The sequence below is a fragment of the Mytilus galloprovincialis genome, chromosome 2 (genome assembly GCF_965363235.1).
Source record: "Mytilus galloprovincialis chromosome 2, xbMytGall1.hap1.1, whole genome shotgun sequence".
NCBI classification, from domain to species: domain Eukaryota; kingdom Metazoa; phylum Mollusca; class Bivalvia; order Mytilida; family Mytilidae; genus Mytilus; species Mytilus galloprovincialis.
The window spans coordinates 80,553,274-80,577,559 of NC_134839.1; the positions used below are offsets into that span (position 1 = coordinate 80,553,274).

Here is a 24,286-nt window from a genome sequence, read left to right on the forward strand (position 1 = left end):
AAATCAAACTTAGTTTGATTTTGGACCCTTTGGACCTTAATGTAGACCAATTTGAAAATGGGACCAAACATTAAGAATCTACATACGCAGTTAGATTCGGCATATCAAAGAACCCCAATTATTGAATTTTTGATGAATTCAAACAAAGTTTAATTTTGGACCTTTTGGGCCCCTTTTTCCTAAACTGTTGGGACCAAAACTACCAAAATCAATCCCAACCTTCCTTTTATAGTCATAAACCTTGTGTTTAAATTTCATAGATTTCTATTTACTTATACTTAAGTCATGGTGCGAAAACCAAGAAAAATGCTTTTTTGGGCCCTTTTTTGGCCCCTAATTCCTAAACTGTTGGGACCAAAAATCCAAAAATCAATCCTAACCTTCCTTTTGTGTTCATAAATCTTGTGTTAAAATTTCATTGATTTCTATTTACTTTTACTAAAGTTATAGTGGGAAAACCAAGAAAATGCTTATTTGGGCCCTTTTTGGCCCCTAATTCCCAAACTGTTGGGACCTAAACTTCCAAAATCAATCTGCACCTTCCTTTTATGGTCATAAACCTTGTGTTTAAATTTCATAGATTTCTATTCACTTATACTAAGTGCGAAAACCAAAAGTCGTCGGATGCCGCTGACAACGACGATGCCAATGTGATACCAATATACGACCAAAACTTTTTTAATTTTTGCAGTCGTATAAAAATTTATATACTCTAATATTTTACAATTTAAATCCAACGTATTTTTGGAAGTATTAATGTGTTTTTTTTCACTAGATAAAGCTTCAATGAGTACTTAATTATAATGCATCCATAATTTCTTCATAATTTAAATATAGCCGAATAACATGTGCTACTCCTAAGGAAATAACACATACTTATTAAATTTTCTTGATTTTAGAAATCAAGACTGCTTTTGCTGTATATTTGTCTTAAAAAAACCCACTTTTTTCCTTAAAAATTGGTAAAACTAATCTTCCTACACAATAAGTTAATGTCATTTTTAGGACCAGGGAATCATGCACATGTTTTCAACCTTTTGATTAAAGTCAGTTGAAAACTACATCTATTCACTTTATTTCGGATTTCACTGTTGCGAAAAATAACATTTTACATTAAAGAGACATTATTACCTCCCTTGTGATTGTTTCATATGGCCTACAGAAAAGTAGGTGATTATTGCAATGTCAATACTGCACACATTTACTGGTAACAACTATGCCATTTTAATTTCAAGGAAATGAATAAATGTAGTTTCGCCTTGCACAAGGTCATGCAATTTTCGAACTGTTTTTGACCAGGGATGGGGTAATTAAAAATGTAATGGCAATTAAAAATGCAATGCATTACAGTTTTCCATGTAATTGAGAATTTTTAAATTACATGTATAAATAACTTAATTAATTACAATGAAAAAAGCATGTAATGCTAAATTACTTTTCAATTAATCCTATTTATAGTGTGTGATAACATTTTGTGAGGGAATTCGATGTTTGCTATACCACTGTTCATTTCAACGCACTTTATGACGATACCACTTTATCAATATGAATGAAATTTTTTGCAGTGTTTTAAGAAATAATTTTACTTTAAAATCACGTACCAATTGTGAACTATTAAATGTTTTACAAGGACGAATTTTCTGTATAAAGTCAATAATTGTGTGAACTTTTGAAGCTCAAACTTTTTATAGCTTTGAATACGCCAATGAAATGTCCAAAAACTATACCAATACAGATCGATATATTTTTGAAATTGTAGCAAAACTTTTGGTCGACAAATTTTAATTCGTTATTGCATAAATATCAACTTGAAATATCTGTCATTTTCTCCCTACCCAGTTTACCCCTATTACTTATAATAATTTGGACTGGACATTGTTATTGAATCTTATGCAATTTGATTGGATTAAGTTTTTTTGATTACCTTCAAACTGTTCATGCTTTTCGTACGAGTACATGTATATTGATTAAATCAGACTGTGCGTGAATGTGTAAAGTAAATTAAATGACCCGCATACTGGACACTGGACCAGTCCATATTACGTTTTATCAATGAAACTTAAGGTGTGAAAGGTAACAATTGCCACTTTTTTATATTTTCACATAATTTTCCGAATTCACATTAGATAAAATATTTTTGATAGCCTATTACGGAGAAAAAAGGGAAAGTTTACAGTTCTACGTTCTATTCCATTAAAAACGCCATTTTTCGAAGATAAATACAGAAAAACATTTTACGCACGGCTACGCCAGGTAAAATTATTGTTTATCTTAACAAAAAAATACATTTTTCAGTTTCATTCGAATATTATAATAATAATAAATCCCAAATTTATGTAGTCATTAGATAAAGTCTTTATATGTACGATCTGCCTATTTTTGGACATCAAAAGACAATACGATCGTTTTAAGGTCAATTTCGTCAAACTCACACAATCTTGTTAGGCACTATAGATGTATTTTTATGGTTTTAATGATAAGAAATAATGTAAATATCAAAATCCTAAAATAATTTTTATTTCACAAATATAAATATTTCAGGTACACAATTTTTTTAATACACATATCTGCCTGTAAATTATTCTTACATTTTGAAATCGTTTACCTGACATGCAGAAATGTTTGATTAATAGTCAAAATTAAAAAATAAATTTGTGAGAATCATATACCAGTATTAGTGTTGTTTAGTTTTTAAGAAAGATCTTTATCTAAATTGATGAGTAATATATCCCCTTGTTTAAAACAACCCTGGGCTTTACCACACATTCATGTTGACAAATTAGATTATGCAAAAAGTGTATAGAAATAAAAATTATCTGCCGTAAAAACAAAAGTCAAATATTCCGTCGTGGGACGTTTGCGCTTTTTCATAGGACATTTGCGCTTTTTATTTTGGACACTTGCACTTCAAATCATAGGACATTTGCTCTTTTTAAAAATAGACATTTGCGCTTTTGCAATATTTGGTTTTTATGACTATCCTCCTCTTTTATCCGGGTTTGGGACCGGCAGGTTTGACCTTGAAGAGTTAAAGACATATTGTTCTTTATGATTAAAAGTTTAAAATCGTTTCATAGCACATTTCATAGCACATTGATATATGTTTTAAAGTTTATATACAGCTAAAAGTTAACATTATAAAGACATAAAAACATGTGCAGTCATCACAGGTCAGTTTAGCTTGATATCTGAAGACCAAGGAGTGAACAAATTTAGCTCTTGTTATCTGTTCTAACTAGTATTTCGCCCACATTCCAAATAAATAATCAAGTTTTTCATTCTCAATTATTGACTGGCTTGCCTGTTCAGCAATGAAACCAATCTTAATGTAATTCACCAACTGTTGTTCAATGATACTCTTCAAAAAGAAAAAAAAAAATAGTAGGATGAGTCGAGTAGAACTGTTCATTATAGTGTGCATGGAAGGATTCTTGACCATTTGATGTACTAATGACAAATTATGAATATAAGTTACATTTACTTACGTAATGATAACGTCTTATTAAAATTACAGGTAGACAATTATGGTAAAAAGCGCAAGTGTCCAGTCAAATTCATACAGGTGAATCAAAATTTAAAGCGCAAATGTCCTATCGTTTTACAGGTAAAAAAGCGCAAACGTCCTATAAAACAGCCTAAGGACAATGTCACTATTTTATGTATTTTATCTAATTAGCAAAATAATGCAAATATTTAGACAGACATTATACATCTTTTATACTAGAATCATTTTTAATATTGTGACAAGCATATTGTTTCATATTTGTTAAGTTAAAAAGAATATGGAGAAATTTGTAATTTATTCATTTTTACAAATTATATTTAAAAGTGAATGACTATATTCCTAAACCATGCACAGAGATGTAAGAAACCTCCTTAATGAATTGGCAAGCTAATAGCAACAAATTCCCTTTCCTTAAACATTAGAAAGAATCTAGGAACACCTACCACATCAGTTTCTGTCGAAAGGCTATTTAACATTGCTGGTAAAGTGTTCAGACCAGAGAGATGCAGGCTAAATTACAAAACATTTGAACAATTAAGGTTGATCAAATGCAATGCTAAACCTCGTTGTAAGTTTGCATAAGTATTTTAGACCAAGGGTGACTGGGGAATAAATATATGGTCACTCTTAGTCTTTTCTCTACCATGAGTAAAACCCTTGCCAAAGTGGTGTTTCTGTTTTGTTGTGCAAGATGCATAAATTTAAATGGGGATGTTAATTCTTGTGCTTCATGTTGCAAGTTCCTCGCTATCTGCATGTTATCAAAAAATTTAAGGCTATTATCAGCATTTTTTATGACATTATTGATTGTTTTTCTGAAGTATATTTACAACTCCTCTTCCAATCAATTTTATTTTTAATAAGCCTGTGGTTCTTGATGTTCCTAATTTCTTGATTTCAAAAAAAAATTTGCAGATTATTTACCAAAAAGAGGTTTATGATATGACCTTTTCATAATATAGAATAGAATAGAATGTTTTTATTCACCAAATTAGGGCCCCAGGAGGTCATGTAGCATACAAACAATATCATTATAAACAGTCACATATGCAATACACAGACAATAGATATATAACATGTGTAATAAAATTGTTAAAAAATATACTACAGGAAACACACACAACAAAATAATAGAAATATATATGCAATTCAATTTTAAACTTACCTTTAACTGGCAGTGGACATGTACATCATTATTTATGTTTGTAATAGTACAGCCATCGGGTAATGCTTCCCTTTTGTTTGTCAATATTATTGCACTAGTTTTTGAAATAACCTTTAATGCTCTATGAAAGTTGTCAGACTTTAATTTCTGTAGAAACTCATCATCATCAACCAAAACAATAACTGTAAAACAAAATAAATATGTAATAGAAAAACAAAGAATATGGGGTATCTTTTTATGACACAAAAGAAAAACAAAGAATATGGGGTTTCTTTTCATGACACAAAAGAAAACAAAGAATATGGGGGATCTTTTCATGACACAAAAGAAAACAAAGAATATGGGGTATCTTTTTATGACACAAAAGAAAACAAAGAATATGGGGGATCTTTTCATGACACAAAAGAAAACAAAGAATATGGGGGACCTTTTCATGACACAAAAGAAAACAAAGACTATGGGGGATCTAATAGATACTATCTTTTCATGACACAAAAGCATTACATGCACAACAAAAACACACACAAATAGAAAAGTGACAGTGAGGCCTTCAACATAGAGCAAAAAAACTCTCACCTCATGTATGTATCAATAGAATGACCAATTTTGATTGGCAGACAACAGTCATGAGGCATTCTTAAAGATATCAAAAGTTCATACTTGCCTACAATCATATGAGCACATAAGCACACAAAAATAAACCTTGTACATTTTAATAGCTGTTTTCCATACATAATATCATAATATTCTGATAGCTTTTTACATACTCTTGATTGGAAATATCATTTTTTTTCTATAAACTTATGATTTATCATTATGGACAAATAAAAAGGAAAGAGTAAGGCAAAATTTTCAGATTATTTGAAAGACAATTCACACTTTTACAATTATACTAGGCAGATAACTCACCGTTCATTTTCTTTAATTTTATATTGAATTCATTTGACACAGATAAAACGTTTGATCCAACAGATTTTATAACATCCATGATTTCTTCAATATCTAGTCTTCTCTGTGATATCTAAATAAAAATATAACAAAAACGTGTATATGCCTGCTTTTAAATTTCAAATACAAAACATTGCATAAATAATTTCAAAAGCCAGCAATCAGATTTAGTTGATTTACAATCATTTCACAGCCAAATTGGCATTGTTCATATTCTGGTGTTCATGTTTTAAAACCAATCCACTTATAACCTCGATGTCAACTTTTGTGAAACCTTGTTCTGCTCAAGTCCATTTGTTATGTTTAGAGTACTAGTGTATCTGCAATAACTAAATTTCATTGCTGCATAATCAGTTTTAGTAAGCTCTTATTGGAGACAGATTTATTTCTCACTGTACTAACATTTTACATCTTACCTCTTCCGTAGTTGGATAAGAAGCAATACAGACACTCTCTGCTCTATCATCATTACATATATGTAATCTTTGGTATAACTCTTCTGTCAGGAAAGGCATAAATGGACTAGCAGCTCTTAGAAATGTATCAACACATGTATATAATGTCTGTTTTGTAGGATTAGTATCCAGAGATGAATTAGAAAATACTGGTTTTATACATTCCTAAAATTTAAAGCAAAGTTGACAGTGATGATATAAATGTTTATTTTCCTGAAAAAAAAAAATAATTTGCTGCAGGACTAACATTTTATGTTGTTGTATTTTTAAACACAGATACCAAAGAAATATCTTATTTATTCACAACTTTTATAGCCCACAAATGATTTAAAGCTTGGCATGCTGTATAGACACTTGTCTACTGTTGAAGACTTTATGTTCACCTTCAGATGTCTTCAGCTTGTTTTTGTTGTAGGGTTGCTGTCTGATACACTTATGTTCAACATCTTCTATTATCTACATCCAAATCTTGTTGGGAGATTTTCTTGTTGTGTAAAACTTTTCAGTAATTTCCAGGACAATACATACTGTGGTTTTGTTTTTATTCATTGGATACCAATTTTCATGGTAACTTGGTAATAAATACAAATACAAACGTACAACGAATTAAAATTTGTCTACAAGAATGTATGCAGACTCAGGCAAAACCATGAAATTAAATATCTATGAAAATGCAAGTTTATCTCAGTACAGGAAAAATTGGTAACTATGAAAATAAATGAACCCACAGTAGTCTTTGTTTGAATTGATGCAATGTGTTGTGCTTCACCAGTATGTGTTCACTTTCTTTCAATTTAATCAAATTTTTAAAAATACTTACCAAATAAACATCACAAAAGTCATTCAACCAAAATCCATGTAATGCTCTTGTCACGTTTTGCAGATCATATGTTTTAAAATGAGTATCACATGACTCAACCATGTGATTGAGACGGCTCAAAATCCATTGGTCAATTTCATCATTTATAGTATATGACTCCACTGGTTTGTAATCCTTTCCCAGATGGCTTTGTATAAATTTAAATGCCTGCCATATCTTATTACAGAAATGTCTGTTACTCTTCACATGTGTGATATTCATGTTTATTTCCTGAGCTGTAAACAAATAAAAAGAGTATGAGTAAAAGCCCAGGAAGCAAAAAATCAATGTTAACAAATAGTAATAGTAGGGTTTTCATGTAGAGAAGTTTATCATTCAATTCTACAGGCTCCATTTGGTTCTATCTTTCCATATACTGATTTAGAGATTATAGAACAGAAGTGAAAAAAATAATTCAACATATTCCTTTGGTTATAGCTTCCCATTGTTTAGAAGGAAATTAGAAAATTCTTGAATAATGTTAGTTAAATCAATTACCTTTGCACTTGAGCATTGAAACGAAAACTAAATATGTTACATTTGTGTCCTTTGTGCTATATAACACCAAGTTAATTTTTTTAAAACATTCTCATAAAAAATTTGTTTGATTAAAGCCCATAAACCTATTCAGTTTCAGGAATTTCTTGTTTGTCTCTGGAAGTCATTGACAACTTAAACTGCATTTCTTTAGGTTTACCGCTGAGGATGAAGGACAAACTAAAACAGTTTATTTAGATTTTTTATTTAGTATACAGCGTAACAAAAGTAAGTGAATTATAAACTTGCAATGGTATAGTTTTTAATTCTAAAAACGCATAATTATATGCAAAGTTCGTTTTCTTCAACATTTCAAAATTCTCTACTGTCTATAGTATATGTTCATTGAGTACTTTTAAGTAACTTTGTAATCATTATTAGATATATTTTCGATTAGTGTATACTCTATGTCATGTATTTGTATAAAGTATTTGTTAAATGAACTTGTAGAGTAATTTTCGGCCAAAATAAAAGTTTTATTTATCTTTGTATTATATTCTGAGCCAAAGATACTTTCAAAACCAAATTACCTTTAAAATCAAAAGAACACAAGTTGAACCTCAAGGCATCTGCCCCAGCTTCAGATATACCCATTGGGAATTCCTTTAATTGGGCTGCCTTTGCAGTTTTTATCTCATTTTGGTCCAGACCACTTATATCTAACTTTTTTTGAAGGTCCTGTAAAATTAAGTTGAATACATTGTATAATTTCACTGATATCATTTTGTTTATTTCAAAATTTTGTTAGATAGACATTACTCCACCATAAATTCACCTAAAAAGATATCTACTGAGTTTGATGAAAATCAAACTATGAATAAATATAGATTCTACCACTGCATTGATTGTGATACAATATTTATCTACTTAAAATTGGAGACTGGCTGAGCGTTTAAAATATTTAAAATTTAACTGTCGAGAGTGGATAAATATTGTATAACATGACATTTTGTGGTGTAATCTGTTTCTCTAACGAGTTTCTAACAATATGTAGTCAAACATATTCCTTCTTTTCAAATGTTGTGCAAAAAGATGTGTTCTTTCTATGTGACGTCATCAGACATGGTCGTCATTTTTCATGCCGTCACAATAGGAAATTCAGAGGATAGCTAGAAATTTCGCCGTCATAATCGGATTTTAATCAATCAATAACTGAGATCAAACAAACCACACGCTGGTTAAATTTTTTACACAATGTGTGCAGAAAGTGATATTTTGATGAAGAATAAGAGAAACATTACGTATACAACATATAAGTACCTTTTTATTATGATGCCATAGCTACATAGCTATCTGTTTCATTTTTATTGTGTTATTGTAATTAAATTAAATCCTATTAAATCTTTCAATTCCTGATTTCAATACAGAGAGTGTTGTCTCATTGGCCCTCATACCACATCTCCTTATATCTATAAAATTTATATAAATTTTCACAAACGATTTCCAAGACATACCTGTAGTGATATTCCATTTATTACATCTATAGGATCTATCACATTTCCCAGGGATTTACTCATCTTTCTTCCATGAGAATCTCTCAATAAACCATGCAAAAGAACCTATAATAGTTATATACACAAATTTGATACACAAACCATAAAATAAGCCTAGTACCAATCAATAACAACCAAGTCACATTGACCTATATGTTATCCTCAAATGATTATGATTTATGTTTTCCCATCCTTGCCTCTTAAAAACATTAACAAAACATAAGTATTTTAACATTGTATCTAAACATTTTGTTACAGATGAGATCACAATATGACATCCTAAATTGAAGTTGTGAGTTACATGATGTTCTTAGAAACCTATAAAAATACATTAATTGCATTTCCTTAATAGTATATGTCACAATTCAGTGGAGTTATCACTTTTAACACATGTTATATCAAATAGTATAATTTCAATACATTCACCTTATTTTTTCCCCTGTTAATACTAGGTATCACAACAAATGTGTTTGTCTTCCAAGAATGAATTTGTGGCCTGCCTGTGGTCTCAAACAAATATGAACAGTATTGGAAACCACAAAAATCACTGAATTGATCAAAATAGCAACTTTTTGTCAAGTAGAAGATAAGATGCAAGTTTGATTGAATTCTGTCAAGCCGAGGTCAAGGAGACGTAGATTAACAAATGCAATGTAGATGACAATGCTGGATAACAGAAGTGATCACTATGTAGGGATGTTGTGTAAAGTAGATAAATGCGTTGCGTATAGATCGTGTTTATTCTAACGTCTAGCCATTGCTATATAAGTAATGTCATAATTACATAAGTCAGGTAGCAACGTTAACATGTATATATTTGCCCTAAATTTCTGACATTCTCCGGAATATCGAATAGATATTACTGAAAATTAAATAATTAATTGTCTTTCTAAAACAAATTCAAATAACTCACTTATCAAATTTTCACTTTTAACAAGGTCTATTCAAATAAAATTGTCAGCTAGCTGTTCACTTTTGGGTAGCCCATTTCTTGATGTCCTCTCGAGCTCGGACAGATGCCTCTAGTTTTGGTAGAACTCTTGTCAATCTCTCTGTTGAAGTATCATCATTTTTGTCTTCTAAATTGTTAATGTTTGATTGGATTTCAAGCAGGTACAGTTTTACTATAGGACGTGATGTACGTCCTGCACAAGTTCGTATTATAGCTGCTCGTGTAAAACCATAGTTTCCGGTGATCAATTTATCAACAAAAGCAATGTTCCATCGGTTTTCTGTAATTTATCATCTTGGACTTGCACTACATCTCCAACTTGAATAGTTTGTAAATTGTTTCCTGTTTGGCAATGAAACTCTCTTAGCGTCGTTGTATACTCGGATTTCCATCGGTTCCAAAAATTTTCCATTGAACTCAACTGTTTATTCAAATGTTTATGCAGTTCTTGTTTTCCACTATTCACGGCAATGTACTCAATATTCGGTTGTGGATACAGCCTTAAAGTTATTCTTCTTCCGTACAGTAAGTGTGACGGAGTTAACAGCTCCTCGTCCTCAATATCCGGTGATACGTAGGTCAATGGTCTATAATTAATGATGGCTTCTATTTGTGACAGAATTGTTTGAAGTGTATCCATGGTAACGTAAGATCCACCTAATGTTTTCCTCAAACAAGTTTTTGTAATTCCTATAAAGCGTTCCCACCATCCACCATACCAGAGCGATCTTTTTGGTATAAATCTCCAACTTGTTCCATATGTTGACAACGTATCGTTAAGCGATGGTGATTGGGTTAATTTCTTTAATGTTTCCGAAGTGGCCAAATCTGTCCAAGCATTATCCGATATCATGGTGTGTGGTCTAGATTTACGACTAGCAAATCTTCTAAAGGCTTGTAAAAATGATTTTTCTGATAGGTCCGGTACAATCCAGGTGTACAGCTCTTTTTGAAGCACAAGTAAATAGACATATAAAAACCTTGTTTCAGTATCATTTTTATCTCTAACGTACAGCGCTCCTGTAAAGTCGACGCCGGTAATTGTAAAAGGCAGCACTTCCATTAATTGAACTTTTGGGAGTGGCAGCGGATCAGGTGCTGTATATGGTTTACTGTTGATTTTTCAACAAATTACGCAATTTCGCAAAATTCCTCTTACGTATCGTGGTATCCAGTAAGTTTGTCGTATCTGAGTCACTGTTGATAAAAACTTCTGAGTGTTTCATGTATTTGTGTATATCAAGAATAACTAATTTCGTAAAAGGATGACTTCTTGGTAACAAATAAGGAAATTTTGTATTTTCACATACAGGTGCGTTATGAATTCTCCCCCCCATAGCAAATTTGGGTCTTTGTTATTCAGGTACAATCTAAGTTGTCTTACTAAAACAGTAGGTTTAGTATCCTTTAATTTCAATTTAACATTTCGTCAACAACAAGTTTTTTGGCAATTTAGTATCCAGCACTCTGTTGCATCCTGCAATTCCTCTCTTGAAACATATTTTGCCTTATTTCTCTGTAATATTGGCAAACGACAATTTCTTATATATCGTAATAGATAAGCTGTTATTCGTAGTAATTTTGATAATGTACTATTTCTAGTAATTTGCACAATTTGGTGTATTCCTTGTTGATAATCTATTTCATTGTCCACTGTACTTGATTCTTCTATATCTGTGCTGGTAAGTAATACTGTTGTGTCATTTGGCTTCCACAACGGCCATTTTGATGTATCAGTGACCCATTCGGGTCCGTTGAACCATAGTGTGTTTTTTTCAAACTGTGACATGCTGAGTCCTCTAGTAAGAAGGTCAGCTGGATTATCTTTCGTTGGGCAATATCTCCATTCTTGTGAATTGGTCAATTTGCATATTTTCTTTACTCTATTTCGTATGAACCTTTTCAATTGCTTTGAAGTTGATAACCAATGTAGAACTATCTGACTGTCTGACCAAGACGTTATGTCTTCTATGTGTAAAACTGATTTTACGTGATCGGCTAGTTGTGCTCCAATCAATGTGGCCATTAATTCCAGCTGTGGTAGTGTCAGTTGTTTAAGCGGTGCTACTCTATTCTTTGCAATAACTAAAGATGACTCATGATGGTTACATATGTAAACAGTTGCTCCTTATGCAGTTGTACTAGCGTCTACAAAAACGTGAAGTTGGGTTTTCTGATTTGGTAAATTGGGAAAATACAGTCTTTTCAATTCTGTATAAGTCATTTTCTCCAAATCCTTGGATAAATTATTCCATGTTGTCTATACTTCTAATGGTAGTGGCTCATCCCATTCGTACTTCTGTTCCCACAATGTCTGCATTAAAATTTTTGCTCGTACGGATACAGGACTAAGTAATCCTAGCGGATCGTAAATACATGACGACCGTTTAAGAATTTCATGTTTCGTAATATTTGGTAGTTCAATATCAAATAAGTCGACTTTTTGAAAAGTGATCGTATCTTTAAGTGTATCCCATTTCAGTCCAAGCATTTTGACAAAAGTTTTTTTTTCACATAAGTTATGTTGTTTGGCTAAATCTGTAATTTTTGAGCAATTTGAACTCCATGAATGAAGGTTGAATCCAGCCTCTGACATCAATGATCTGGCTTGTACAAAATAATTTGCAGCGTCATCTTCATTTTCCAAACCGGACAAACTATTATCCACGTAATGGTCATTCTTCATCATTGCTGATATATTTGTGTTGCATGCATCCAAGTGTTTAAGCAATGTTGTGTTTAGAATGAACGGTGAACTTTTTGCACCAAACAAAATAGATTTAAATCGATATGTTGTAAGAGTACTGCTGGGATTATCTGTGTCGCTCAACCAAAAAAGCGTGTAAAATCTCGATCTTTCTCATCTAATCCAATATGTAAGAAAGCCTTTTTTCAATGTCTGTGCTTATTGCGTACTTATTGGTTCTAAATCCCATTAATATTTTTGTCAAGTTGTTCCAAGTCTGGCGGAGTTGACATTAGGCAGTCATTCAAACTTGCGTGATCTGGCGACTTTTTACAGCTACAGTCGTACACTATACGAATTGGTGTTGTCAAATCCTTTTTCACGGGATGTGGTATATAGTGAGTGCTTTTACTATTGTTGTTTTATCGTTTACCTTCTCTATGAACCCTCTTTTTATTTGGTCTTCAATAATTTCTGAATATTTCCTTAATAAATGTGGTTAACAACTTAGTCTTCTAATTGTGCTTTCGGTCCTTGCTTTAGCGATATGCTGAAGGTAAGTCCGAATGATCCAGTTTCCATAGCAACTTGGCAGAATAACGTTCATTTTCAAATTTGATACAGTCTTGTTGATGAGTCTTTACAAAACTCTCCTCATCCTCCTGATGTGTTAAACGTATTCCTAACGATTCTAGATTCCAGAATTTCTCGATCTCGCTTTCCTCTGCATGGTGTAAAGTAAAATTCAAAAGAACTGATGAAGTAAAGGATTTCTTTTCGTTTCTTATTACAGGTCCAGATAACAAGTAATCAAATTTTTATGCTATGGATGTAGGTACATTCCCTCTCATCACGTGATCTTGAACTATATCCCAAAAATAATCGGCTCCTATCAAGAGTGAAATTTCACAACTATCAGCATTATTTGCAGGATGTGCGAGCTTTAAATCTTTCAAGTATGGCGTGTTACATGTGTTAGGTATTTCGTATGGTTTAGAAGTGGGACTGCAATATCTGGAACAATCACTGCATTAATGTTTACAATCTCACCTTTGTCAGTTTGTAGTTGAACAGTTGCTATATCCAAATGGTGTATATTCTCTTCCTTGTCTCCAAAAGCTGACAGTTCAATTGTGTCCCTTCTGCTTGGTCTTATCTGTAAATTTTTCGGCTATGCTCTGAGTGATGAATGAACGTTGGGCACCTTCGTCAAATAAAATATTAGCTTCTGTGATCTGTTTCCCCGTATAATATTGGTGCGATAGCTGTTTTCAATAAAACGCTTGGGTGTTGTGAGGGATACATTACTGCGGTTTCTGGTTCTTCTGTTTTTACCAAGCTTACAACGATTGATTTCTCCTTGCTGTCCTGTCCTTTTCCATCTGTAGCTTGTTCCCCCCAAATACTGGTGTGATGTTTCTTGTTGCATTTCTTACATGTGTTACGCAATTTACACTCAAAACACCGTGGTTTCCTAGACAGTTGAAACCTTTTTTCTTTTGCTTAACGATGTTCAGTCTGGCATTCACATCTCCCCAAACAATACAGAAGTAATCCATGAGAGGCAGAATATACCCATTATAATATGCTTTTCTGGCATTAATATCTAAAAATTTCTTTACTTTAGAAAGAAGGTATATTCTTGATGAAATGCTAGCACAAATTTGATCAATTTGATTTTTCCAGCTAAGTGTGCTGTCAATTTTAACACCTAATAATTTTTCACATGATGAATTTTGTAGCGTTTCTGAATTTATAGCTAAACTTGGTTGAAAAGATTGGGTTGACAACTTCTGACTTGTTCCAGTAACCAAACATTTTGTTTTTTTTTGGTATTGATGAACATATTATTCATTTTGCACCATTCTTCAACTTTGCATAAATCTTCTTGAACATCATCATGTAAATATTCTATGCTTTTCCCTGATTTATGAAGAGTAGTATCATCAGCATACAAGTCTGTTTTACAATTTTTAATGCAAAGGGGAAGGTCATTTATAAATAAGACAAATAATAGAGGACCTAGGATAGATCCTTGGGGGACACCAAATTTCACATCTTTTTTAAAACCATCAATATCTAAAAAAAGAGTAATAGTTGCAATCATTTCAGACTGAATATTGGGACTGTCTCAAGTATTGTTTTATAATTTGTTTAAAAGAGTAAGTGTTTTGCACTTTACGCATTTCATATGGTAGTCCGTTCCATAAAACTGATCCAGAATAAGCAAAAGCCATTTAAAAATATTTTGGTCATCAAAGAGAAAAGTTCCTCATTGGGTAATCTCAAATTTTGATAACACACCCAAGACACTTACAAATCATTCTACATGGCATAAATAAGAATATTTACAACCATGTTTACACCTTGATAAGTTTCCGCTTATTTGTGGCACCTGAAATTTATTTATATCAAAAATATTTACCTCATTGAATGGAAGCTGATTTGTCAGTTTCAGACCCATCATGACCATTCTTGCAACCCAGAAAAATATTATGTCACTTCCTGTTTCCAAAAGACTTGTGGGATAGTATTTTTTAAAATCAGCTGTCTGAAATTAATAATTCAAAAACAAAATGCTTTTGCTAGTGTTAGTACAATGAACCACAAATTTCAATCAAACTTAACCAGTTGGTCATCTCAAATATCAAGTAACCATCATACAACAGTCAGTCTGAATTCTGCATAAAAAGTTATGATATAACTTAAACTCATTTTTGAGTCACTTCCCTATAACAATTTTTGGTTGAGAATCAATCGACAGGCTGTTGCATTAGTGATTTAACCTGACATTAACATTACCTGTTTATTTCAATTTTGAAAATCTCATTTTATAATAACTGCATAATATCTATATAATTGTATTTCTTTTTAAAATATATATGGTCAATAATGTTTATATAACACAGTATCGCATCTGAAAGAGTCAATGTTTATGAATATTGGCATTCTGTATTTTCTCTAATTCTATAATCCTACTACAAATGTGACTTTTATAATTATTAAATTTCCAGATTCATAAACTGTAAATTACATAATCAAAACTGTGCAACGCTTCTTTTCAAGTCTTATATGTATCCATTATATTTGTGAAATGTGAGAAATTATTTATTACCTCGGCTGGCCATCCATGGACAGAGAAAGGAAAAATTCCAGAAGAAAACCATGTATCTAACACATCTTCATCTGAAAATTAAAAAAAAAATCATTAAAATGTATTGTCGCTATTTTGTGCATTTTTCCTTTGATCTTTTTTTGTAATAATTTTTCATATCATGCTACTCGCTTGAGATGGTAAATTATCGCTAGAAACTAAGCAGGCACGTGGCGTTGCTAATGAAATTGACATGAAATTGACAACGTCGTCATAGGTAAAATAGCGATAAACAGATTATCATTGGTCATATCAACTTGATTGCCTTTCTCCCTTTCGTTGTCCCGGCTCAAGCGAGAAAATCAATCTCGTTGAGATGATCAACAATAATCTATAAATCTTACTGATTTGCAACAGTACACATATACAACAGTGTTTGTGTTAATTTGTTTCTCACCCTCTTTCTATGTCATGTTATACTAAGGAGTATCAATATTATGTCATGTTATGTTATAGAGAATCTATTTTGTCATGTAATACTATATATGGAGAATCAATGTTGTCATGTTACACTATCATGACTATGGAGATCTAACTATATGTCATGTTATTGAGAATCAACTATATATCATGTTATGGAGAATCAACTCTGTCATATTATGTTATGGAGAATCAATTTTTGTCATGCTATACTATGGAAAATCAACCCTATGTTATGTTATGGAGAGTCAACTATGTCATGTTATACTATGATAATTGACTATGTCATCTTATACCATGGAGAACCAACTCTATGTCATGATATTGAGAACCAACTCTGTCATAGTATTGAGAACCAACTCTTTGTCATGTTACACTATGGAGAACAAACTCTATGTCATTTTATAGAATAATGAATCAACTCTATGTCATGTTATACTATTGAGAATCATTCTTTTGTCATGTTATGTTATGGAGAATGCTACTATGCTATACAAGCTTCCTCTTACTCCTAAATGCTATGTACTTAGCAGAGAAGAAGCAAATACCTATTTTCAAGTGTTTAGTTTGACCTGACTGGGACTCAACCAAAATCAATATGAAATGGAGGCTAGGATGCTACAACATGACCACCAAGGCAGTTTTTGTCTACGAGAATGTTTAGTATCTTCGTATAGCTAATTCAAATTCAAGTTTTGACTCATGTGCAGCTACCAAAAACAACATATCTGTTTAATCGTTTAACAATGTACCTTGATTGAGTTCAATATTTTCTGCAGAAGTTCCCAGTATTTTAACAGCTTTTGACAATGCCTCAGTTTCATTCCTTGCAATAATCCAATCACTTTCTGTATTTTTCTGCCATTTACAAAAATAACCAACATATTTTAAGATTAATATATAAACAATTTATCAAAAATGTAAAATATGTTTACATTTGAATGTTTTACAAGCTCCTAGCTTTTGTCGCATAATGCATTATACTTACAAGTTTCAGAAAAATAATCTTAAAAAACTTAGTTATTTCTAAATAACACTTGATTCTTAAATATTTACTGAAGTACTGAAGCAGAATTGATCATAAAATATATTTTAAAAATGTAATACTCTATATGGACCAATAGTGGACACTGCCCAATGTCTCATCATTTTACATATATAAAATGATTCTATAGACCATATATGTTGATTTATTATCTAAAACACTGACCTATTCAAGAGGACCAAATTTGATAAATGAACCATAACAATGAGGTCAACATGAGATGTACTATGTTAGAGGAATAACTTGAAATTAAATATATAGACTAATTATGTTTGACCTTTGTCTAAAAATCCTGCATCTTTACTGATAAACGGATAGCACTTGTATAAAAAAAAATTATAAGTAACAAGAACATGCAGCTTTAACATTGTGATAAGAAACCTGTTCTGAAAGAAGTCAACAAGATTCTATGGATAGGTAAAGAAACAAACCTGGTTAATAAAAGTTGCTTTATATGCTGGTATTCTATGACCCCACCACAACTGTCGGGAAATACACCAATCTCTGAAATATTATCATGTTCATTTCAATGCTACTTTCTTGCAATTGGATTTCAAATGAACATCAAAAATCAAATATTACTGACTAAATTGACAGAAGTCTGTTGATATACAACTTGTACTGAATATGACATCACAAATTTAGATATTGAACATAAGTCGTGTAAAATCATTCTGCAGTAGTATTACACGTTTTCATCTATTTTAGAAAATGCACACAGATTAATTAAACTGTTAGAAAGCTTGACGTCTTTATTTACCTGTTATAGTGCATTATAATTTTTTCCATTGGTGGCACTTGATATATCTTGCATGACAAACTGCATGTTGAAAATTAGAATACAGATTACCATAATTTTATTACAGTTATAACTCTTTGCATCATGTACATGTGTTGTGTAAAATATGCTTGTTAACTTTTAATTCTAACCTAGCATTCTCCAGGTAATCATACCAGATATTTTCATACATTACTGGTATCAGTTTCAGTTCTTTATTCTGTACAACCTGTCAAAGAAATCTATTTATAATAATATCCCTCTTCAGCGAGTACTTTTATTATACAGCTCTTTTAAGATGGAACTTTTCATGGACCCTACTTTTCAATGACCCAAATGAGTAAAAGAATGATCCAAATTATATTCTAGAATTTATGCCACTAAATCCAAGAGTAAACTAAATGGGAGAAATTTAGAAATTAAAAAAAGATACTGATATCAATACATAATCCATGATCTAAATACCCTTTAAAAATATTTTGGTTCATTTATAGTCCATCAGCTAGTTTTCAAAAGCGCTCTAGTTAAGGAGTTTGTGTTACACCCCAGGGTACCGCAATTTTTTTTGATAGAATTCAACTTCAGTATCTTATTGATAAAACACAAGGTGTTAGACCAAATAAAAAGTGTCCAAAAGAGGTTTAAAAACGTCCCTTACAATGGTCCCCTTATTTAGCTATCACGACTAAGTAATTTTTAATTAAATTTTTTAATATAAAGCGATTGAAAAAAAATAAAGTATAGGTTAAAACAACTAAAACAGATATAAAACTATCATATTTAATGTAAAACTAAAGATTTTTTGTTTATAAAAAGTGTGTATTTACATTACAAGCAATCCGATTTTTTGGGGTTAAAATTAAGGCATATTTTCTCATTTCATAAAGAAATTCGTAATACAATTATCCGTTTTTGTGAATTAAACTTTAAAATTGACCAGTATGCAATGTTTAAACTATTTGCAGTATGTATATATCGTCTAAAATATGAATTATTCAATAAAACATATGTACGTGCAAATACTCGTGAAATACCGGAAATCATCAAATTACCGTCTTCGATTCAGTTGACAATATATTCACACATACGCACTTTAAGCTTATCAATTTGCAACTGAAATCAAACATTTAGTTGTCGATTATGTTGTTTTTTTGAGACAAATTATTTTATAAAGTAAATGTGTAACAAAATATTTATGAAAAAAATACAAATTAAAGTTAATTTTTTGCGTTTTGAAAAGGTGGACTCTATCGAACTCAATAAAGGTGTGCTTGTTTACATTTTGTGTTTTAGCTATGTGGTGATTGAGTTAAGATTGTTCAGTCTTTCAATCGACAAACATTGCTTTGAACGTAGGTCAAATAGTCAGTTGGAGAATTTGTTTAGACTTTTTACTTTCTTTGGCACACAATTATGTCGATTTGACTTACCATCTGGTTACTATTTATTTGCTTTTCGTAATATTTACATTGTTCCTCATTTGATAGTGCTTTTTATCATTTTTCTTTCCTTTTTAATTGGATATATTGCTTCACTATTGTTTTATAAATTTTGTACATATTGTCACACTACATGCGCTTTTATAGCAGTCATTGGGAAACGGTTTGGCGATGCAGGGCTGGGCGATCTCCTGTTGGAGTCTGGAGTTATTGGGTCAGGTTCTTTGACTGGTGTATTTGAAGGTAAACATTATAATCTAGCGCTGCGATTGCTCAAAATTGTATCTGAGGCTTTTGAACGATTACGTTGGGAAGCATTTGGTTCTTGGCTTAATTCAAATGATGAGAATGAATTTCTCGATCCTAATTTTCAGCATCTGCTTTGTCAATCTTAGTTCAAAGCAGACAAAATTTAACAGAAAACAACTTAAAAACCTTGCTAATTTCACCTTCTGTTGGTAAACTATTTGAGGCATTTAGTGTATATTGCAATCTAAGTGAGGGACTAATAAAAAAGTTCTGGAATTCTTACATAGAAATGGTCGAACTTTTATTGGTATGTATAAGAGCAACAAGGGAAGGTAAGTGGGAACTTCATTTGGCATGTGTTGAAAAAATGTTACCATGGTTTTTCGCATATGACCGTCAAAACTATTCCCGATACATGTCAGTATATTTGCTTCACATGCAAAATCTGCAAAATACATATCCTGATGCCCATGTATATCTTTCATCTGGTGGTTTTTGTGTTCAGAGAAGCTCTCATGGATTTTCTAGATCTCCAGTTGACCAAACAATCGAGCAAACGTTGAACAGAGATACCAAAATAAGAGATGGCATTGTTGGTTTCAGTTTGAATAAAGGTTCTGTTAAACGTTGGTTGCTAAATGCACATGACAGAGCTTCAATATCATCAAAATGTCGAGATTTGGCATGAATAGTTAATCCTGAAACATCCACACAAACAGAACTTGACAAAACTCGAATGAAATGAGATGAAACTGACGTTTTGAAATTGGTTCAAACACTGCAAAGGTGGACAAACCCATTTGAGACATCAGAGCAGCTACCAGGCTTGTCCTCGGGCACTGTTTCTTCCTCTGTATTAATGCGCGACGCCTATAAAAAGGGAATGTTGGCATCAGACAATTTATCAGTGAACGGCTTGTTCAAAAGTCAATCGGCAAATGCAAGCTATTCCTGTGGAAAGCATGTGGATATTTAATTGCATGGCAGTCATTCAATCCATCACAAGGATACCAAGTACTTTTTCTGATTTGGCAAATGTTGTTTTTAAAACCATCCTTTCAGTTTCAAAAAGAGCTCCCCGCATTGATTTTGTCACTGATCAGTATCCCACAATATCCATAAAAAAAATAGAACGGGATCGCAGGTCCTTGGGAGGGCAAATCATAACAATAATTTCGAGACCATCACAATCGTGTCCTCGGCAATGGAGGAAATTGTTGTCAGTTGGTAGAAACAAAGTTGCTCTTGTTAAATTCTTTGTGTCGGAATGGATAAAACAATCCTATAGATTTACACTTGAAGGAATTGATTTATTTGTATCACTGTTGAAAATGAAATAGTGACAAGTGTAAAATGCACTGAGCTTCTAAGCAAACAGGAAGAAGCCGACAAAAAAATGTTTCTTCATGCAAAACACGCAGCTGACAAAGGTTACTATTCCATTGTAATAAAATCAATCTGATGTGGAAGTATTGGCCTGCTATTTTCAGAATCGCATCAGTTCAAATATTATTCTTCTGATAGGTACGTCTTCCAAATGCAGATTATTAAATGTGCAATCAATGTGCGCAAAATTTGGGGAGAATGTTTGTAGAGCACTGACAGGATTTCACGCCTTTAGTGGTTGTGATTCAGTTAGTGCTTTGTCTGGTAAGGGAAAAAGCAAAGCATTTGGCGTCTTGAATCGTTCTGTGGAGTTTTCAGAAGGTCTATCCCGTCTTGGTGAAATTTTTAAAAGAGGTAGGCGAAGAACTGTCAAAAACACTCGAGAGGTTTTTGTGTGCTATATATGTATACGATTATAATAACATCAATGAAATTCAGATTTTTTTTTTGCAATGCAAAAAACATTCATTGTCATCTACTGCCCCAACAAAAGATGCAATGTTAAAGCACATCAAACGATTCAACTTTCAGGCAAAGATTTGGAAATCTGCTCTATAACACAACACTGTTCCATCGCCAAACAATCATGATTGGATTGTAAAGAACGATTTGATCAGCATCAATTGGCTAGACCAACCGCCATGATTCCATGCTTTTCCCTTTCTTACCTTTGAATGTTGTTCAACTGTCTTTAGTTACTTGATGTTCTATGTTTCAATGTAAAAAATATACCTTTTTTATCAAGAAAACTAGTATGTATGCTTTGGTTCATTCAACATCATGAATTTTGGATATTACCCTCCCCCTTTTTTTCTTGGTCCTATACGATTTAAAAATTAAATAAAAATTAGCCTCCGTATTAATAAGATATGATTTGTTCAATTTAATAAGGGTAATTGTACCGAATACTTGGTTATTTTTTCTTTTTTCTGTATATATGTGTGAAACAAAATTTTTGATATACTCTTAAATAAGACCCCTTTTAACCCCTTTTGGACACTTTTTCAAAAGTCTAACACCTCTTAAAATATTCTTCAGACATTACTCTTTAGACTTATACCAACAAATTGCGGTACCCTGGGGTGTAACACAGAACTGAAATTTTGCCTTACCAGCTGATGGACTATTACCGGTAAAATAATAATAAATATTTTTTCAAATTTGAAAATGGTTCACACTCAGGGGAAACAGAAGATGTTTTTAAAACTAAGACATTACACAAGCTAAAATTGACATTTTTAAATACCTGTACAGCTCTCTTTGCCATCTCATCACATTTGACATACCACTGGTCCATCAATATAGGTTCTATTACATCTTGGGATCGACTTAAATGAAATGGAAATGACTGTGTACTAAATATGACATTACAGTTTTAGATAGACCTATGTAGTAAAATAACAACAAGTCTACTTCATTATTTTACATTCTCATTTATTTTAACAAATGCCCATAAATATTTAAAATTTACAGAGGGCCTGATTTCATTATTAATTTACAGACTTAGTTCATTAATAATGTTTTCATTTATATCATTAAATTAAACTATTTTTAATTTTAATTTCTAGGAATTCATAAAAAAAATACTTAAATGGTGGATTAATAGGAGCACACTCTTTATATATAGGTTCTGAAAGTTATAAGTTATTTGTTAACAGATATACCAGTAATTATCTGATAGCTGTTACTGGATGATATTCTGAAAAAAATTTCATCAATTAGTTTTAGTAATAGATTTTATTCAACTGAATTTGTATTTTACGTTAAATATTTCAACTGATGATATATTAAAGTTATTGGGAAGCATATACTATTATTTATTATTACACATGGTAGTCATGTAGTCTTGATTTTTTTGCTCATGATTTCGTGGAAATATCAAATCTTTTAAATGAAAGCATTTTTTTAGCCTTCAACTGATTATCTTTATACATACAAGTACCTGCATACTGGAATGGACATAGAATGATTTTCTGATCCTTTCAGAAGACCCTTTTCAGCTAAAAGATTACCAAGTTCGTTTCTGCAATCAAATCGTTTTACGTCATTAAACTGACTCCCCGAGTTTTCCATTCTTCCATTGTTATTTATAACTGTCTTAAATGGTAAACTGTGACGCTGACCAACTTCAAAATCTGTGTAGTCATGGGCTGGTGTTATCTTTACAGCACCTATACAATGACATATACCTCTTTGTTATTAAATATATAATTAATAAAATTAAAGTACCTTAGAGAGCATGCTCACATACCCCACGATGCAAGAAAAAAAAAATTTTATAAGAGAAAAAAATTGAATCATAATTTCCTGTCAATATACACATCTACAAAGTATGTCCTTATTATCTACAAAGTTTCATGAAATTCTGTTGTGTGGTTTCAGAGGAGTTGCGATGACAAACTGTTGCAGTAGTGCATTAAAGCAAATAAGTTCAAAGGGACGTAGCTCCTAGAAAAAAAAAATTTAATCGCAATTTCCTGTAGATATTCACAACTACATAGTTTGTCCTTATTATCTAAAAAGGTTTCATGAAATTCCGTTTTTGTGGTTTGAGAGGAGTTGCGATGACAAGAAACATGACTGACGGACTGACAGATGGACAGGTCAAAAACATTATAGCCTCCGCATTTTTGTTGCGTGGGGTATAATAACTGAGGTCAATGCAGAGTAAGAAATTTTGTTTTCCCAACCTGTGTTTCTTTTCATTCAAAATGAAGGCAAAGTCAGTATCAAACTCAGCAAATTCATTACGTTTCCTAATGCACTGTTGTACCTATTGTTAGTAGACTGTTTACTTAGATCTTTTGATTTTCTACTCCTGGGTTTATAACTCTATATTGCTTTAGGTGGACTGACATTACCTTAGAAAATCATTGGAATATTTAAGCTTATAACATATGGTTAGATAAATCCAAAGCCTATGAACTTTAAATCTATTATAAATACTAAGTTTTCAACTCCCTCAGGCAAACTTGTACTCAAAATAATTTTGATATTTCATCTGACCAGCTTCCTATGCGTTCACAAGTTCATGTGCATACGGGTAACTCAATATTAAATGTGTACGAATAAGTACAAAGGATATAGATACAAAACAGTCATTCTGTACCAATAAATTTTATTTATTATATACTAAATATCTATTACAGTCACGGTTACAAAAGCTTTATCAACTCCCTGATCTGTATTATGTTCTCTCAAGATAAAACATATAC

The 24,286-nt window shown here is 31.8% G+C and overlaps 1 protein-coding gene across 1 annotated transcript in view; it reads right to left on the reverse strand.

The window, feature by feature from the left end:
• LOC143064539 (valine--tRNA ligase-like) overlaps positions 1-24,286 on the reverse strand; it is a 55,711-nt gene that overhangs the window by 15,798 nt on the left and 15,627 nt on the right. The window contains exons 10-22 of the mRNA XM_076237436.1: positions 23,014-23,242; positions 22,318-22,399; positions 18,150-18,226; positions 17,651-17,723; positions 16,927-17,032; positions 15,716-15,786; positions 15,026-15,151; positions 8,924-9,028; positions 8,000-8,147; positions 6,894-7,168; positions 6,035-6,238; positions 5,580-5,691; positions 4,671-4,852 (exon numbers count right to left, since the gene is read on the reverse strand). Of these exons, the coding sequence (XP_076093551.1) occupies positions 4,671-4,852; positions 5,580-5,691; positions 6,035-6,238; positions 6,894-7,168; positions 8,000-8,147; positions 8,924-9,028; positions 15,026-15,151; positions 15,716-15,786; positions 16,927-17,032; positions 17,651-17,723; positions 18,150-18,226; positions 22,318-22,399; positions 23,014-23,242 (1,790 nt within the window). The remainder of the gene's footprint in view (positions 1-4,670; positions 4,853-5,579; positions 5,692-6,034; positions 6,239-6,893; positions 7,169-7,999; positions 8,148-8,923; positions 9,029-15,025; positions 15,152-15,715; positions 15,787-16,926; positions 17,033-17,650; positions 17,724-18,149; positions 18,227-22,317; positions 22,400-23,013; positions 23,243-24,286) is intronic.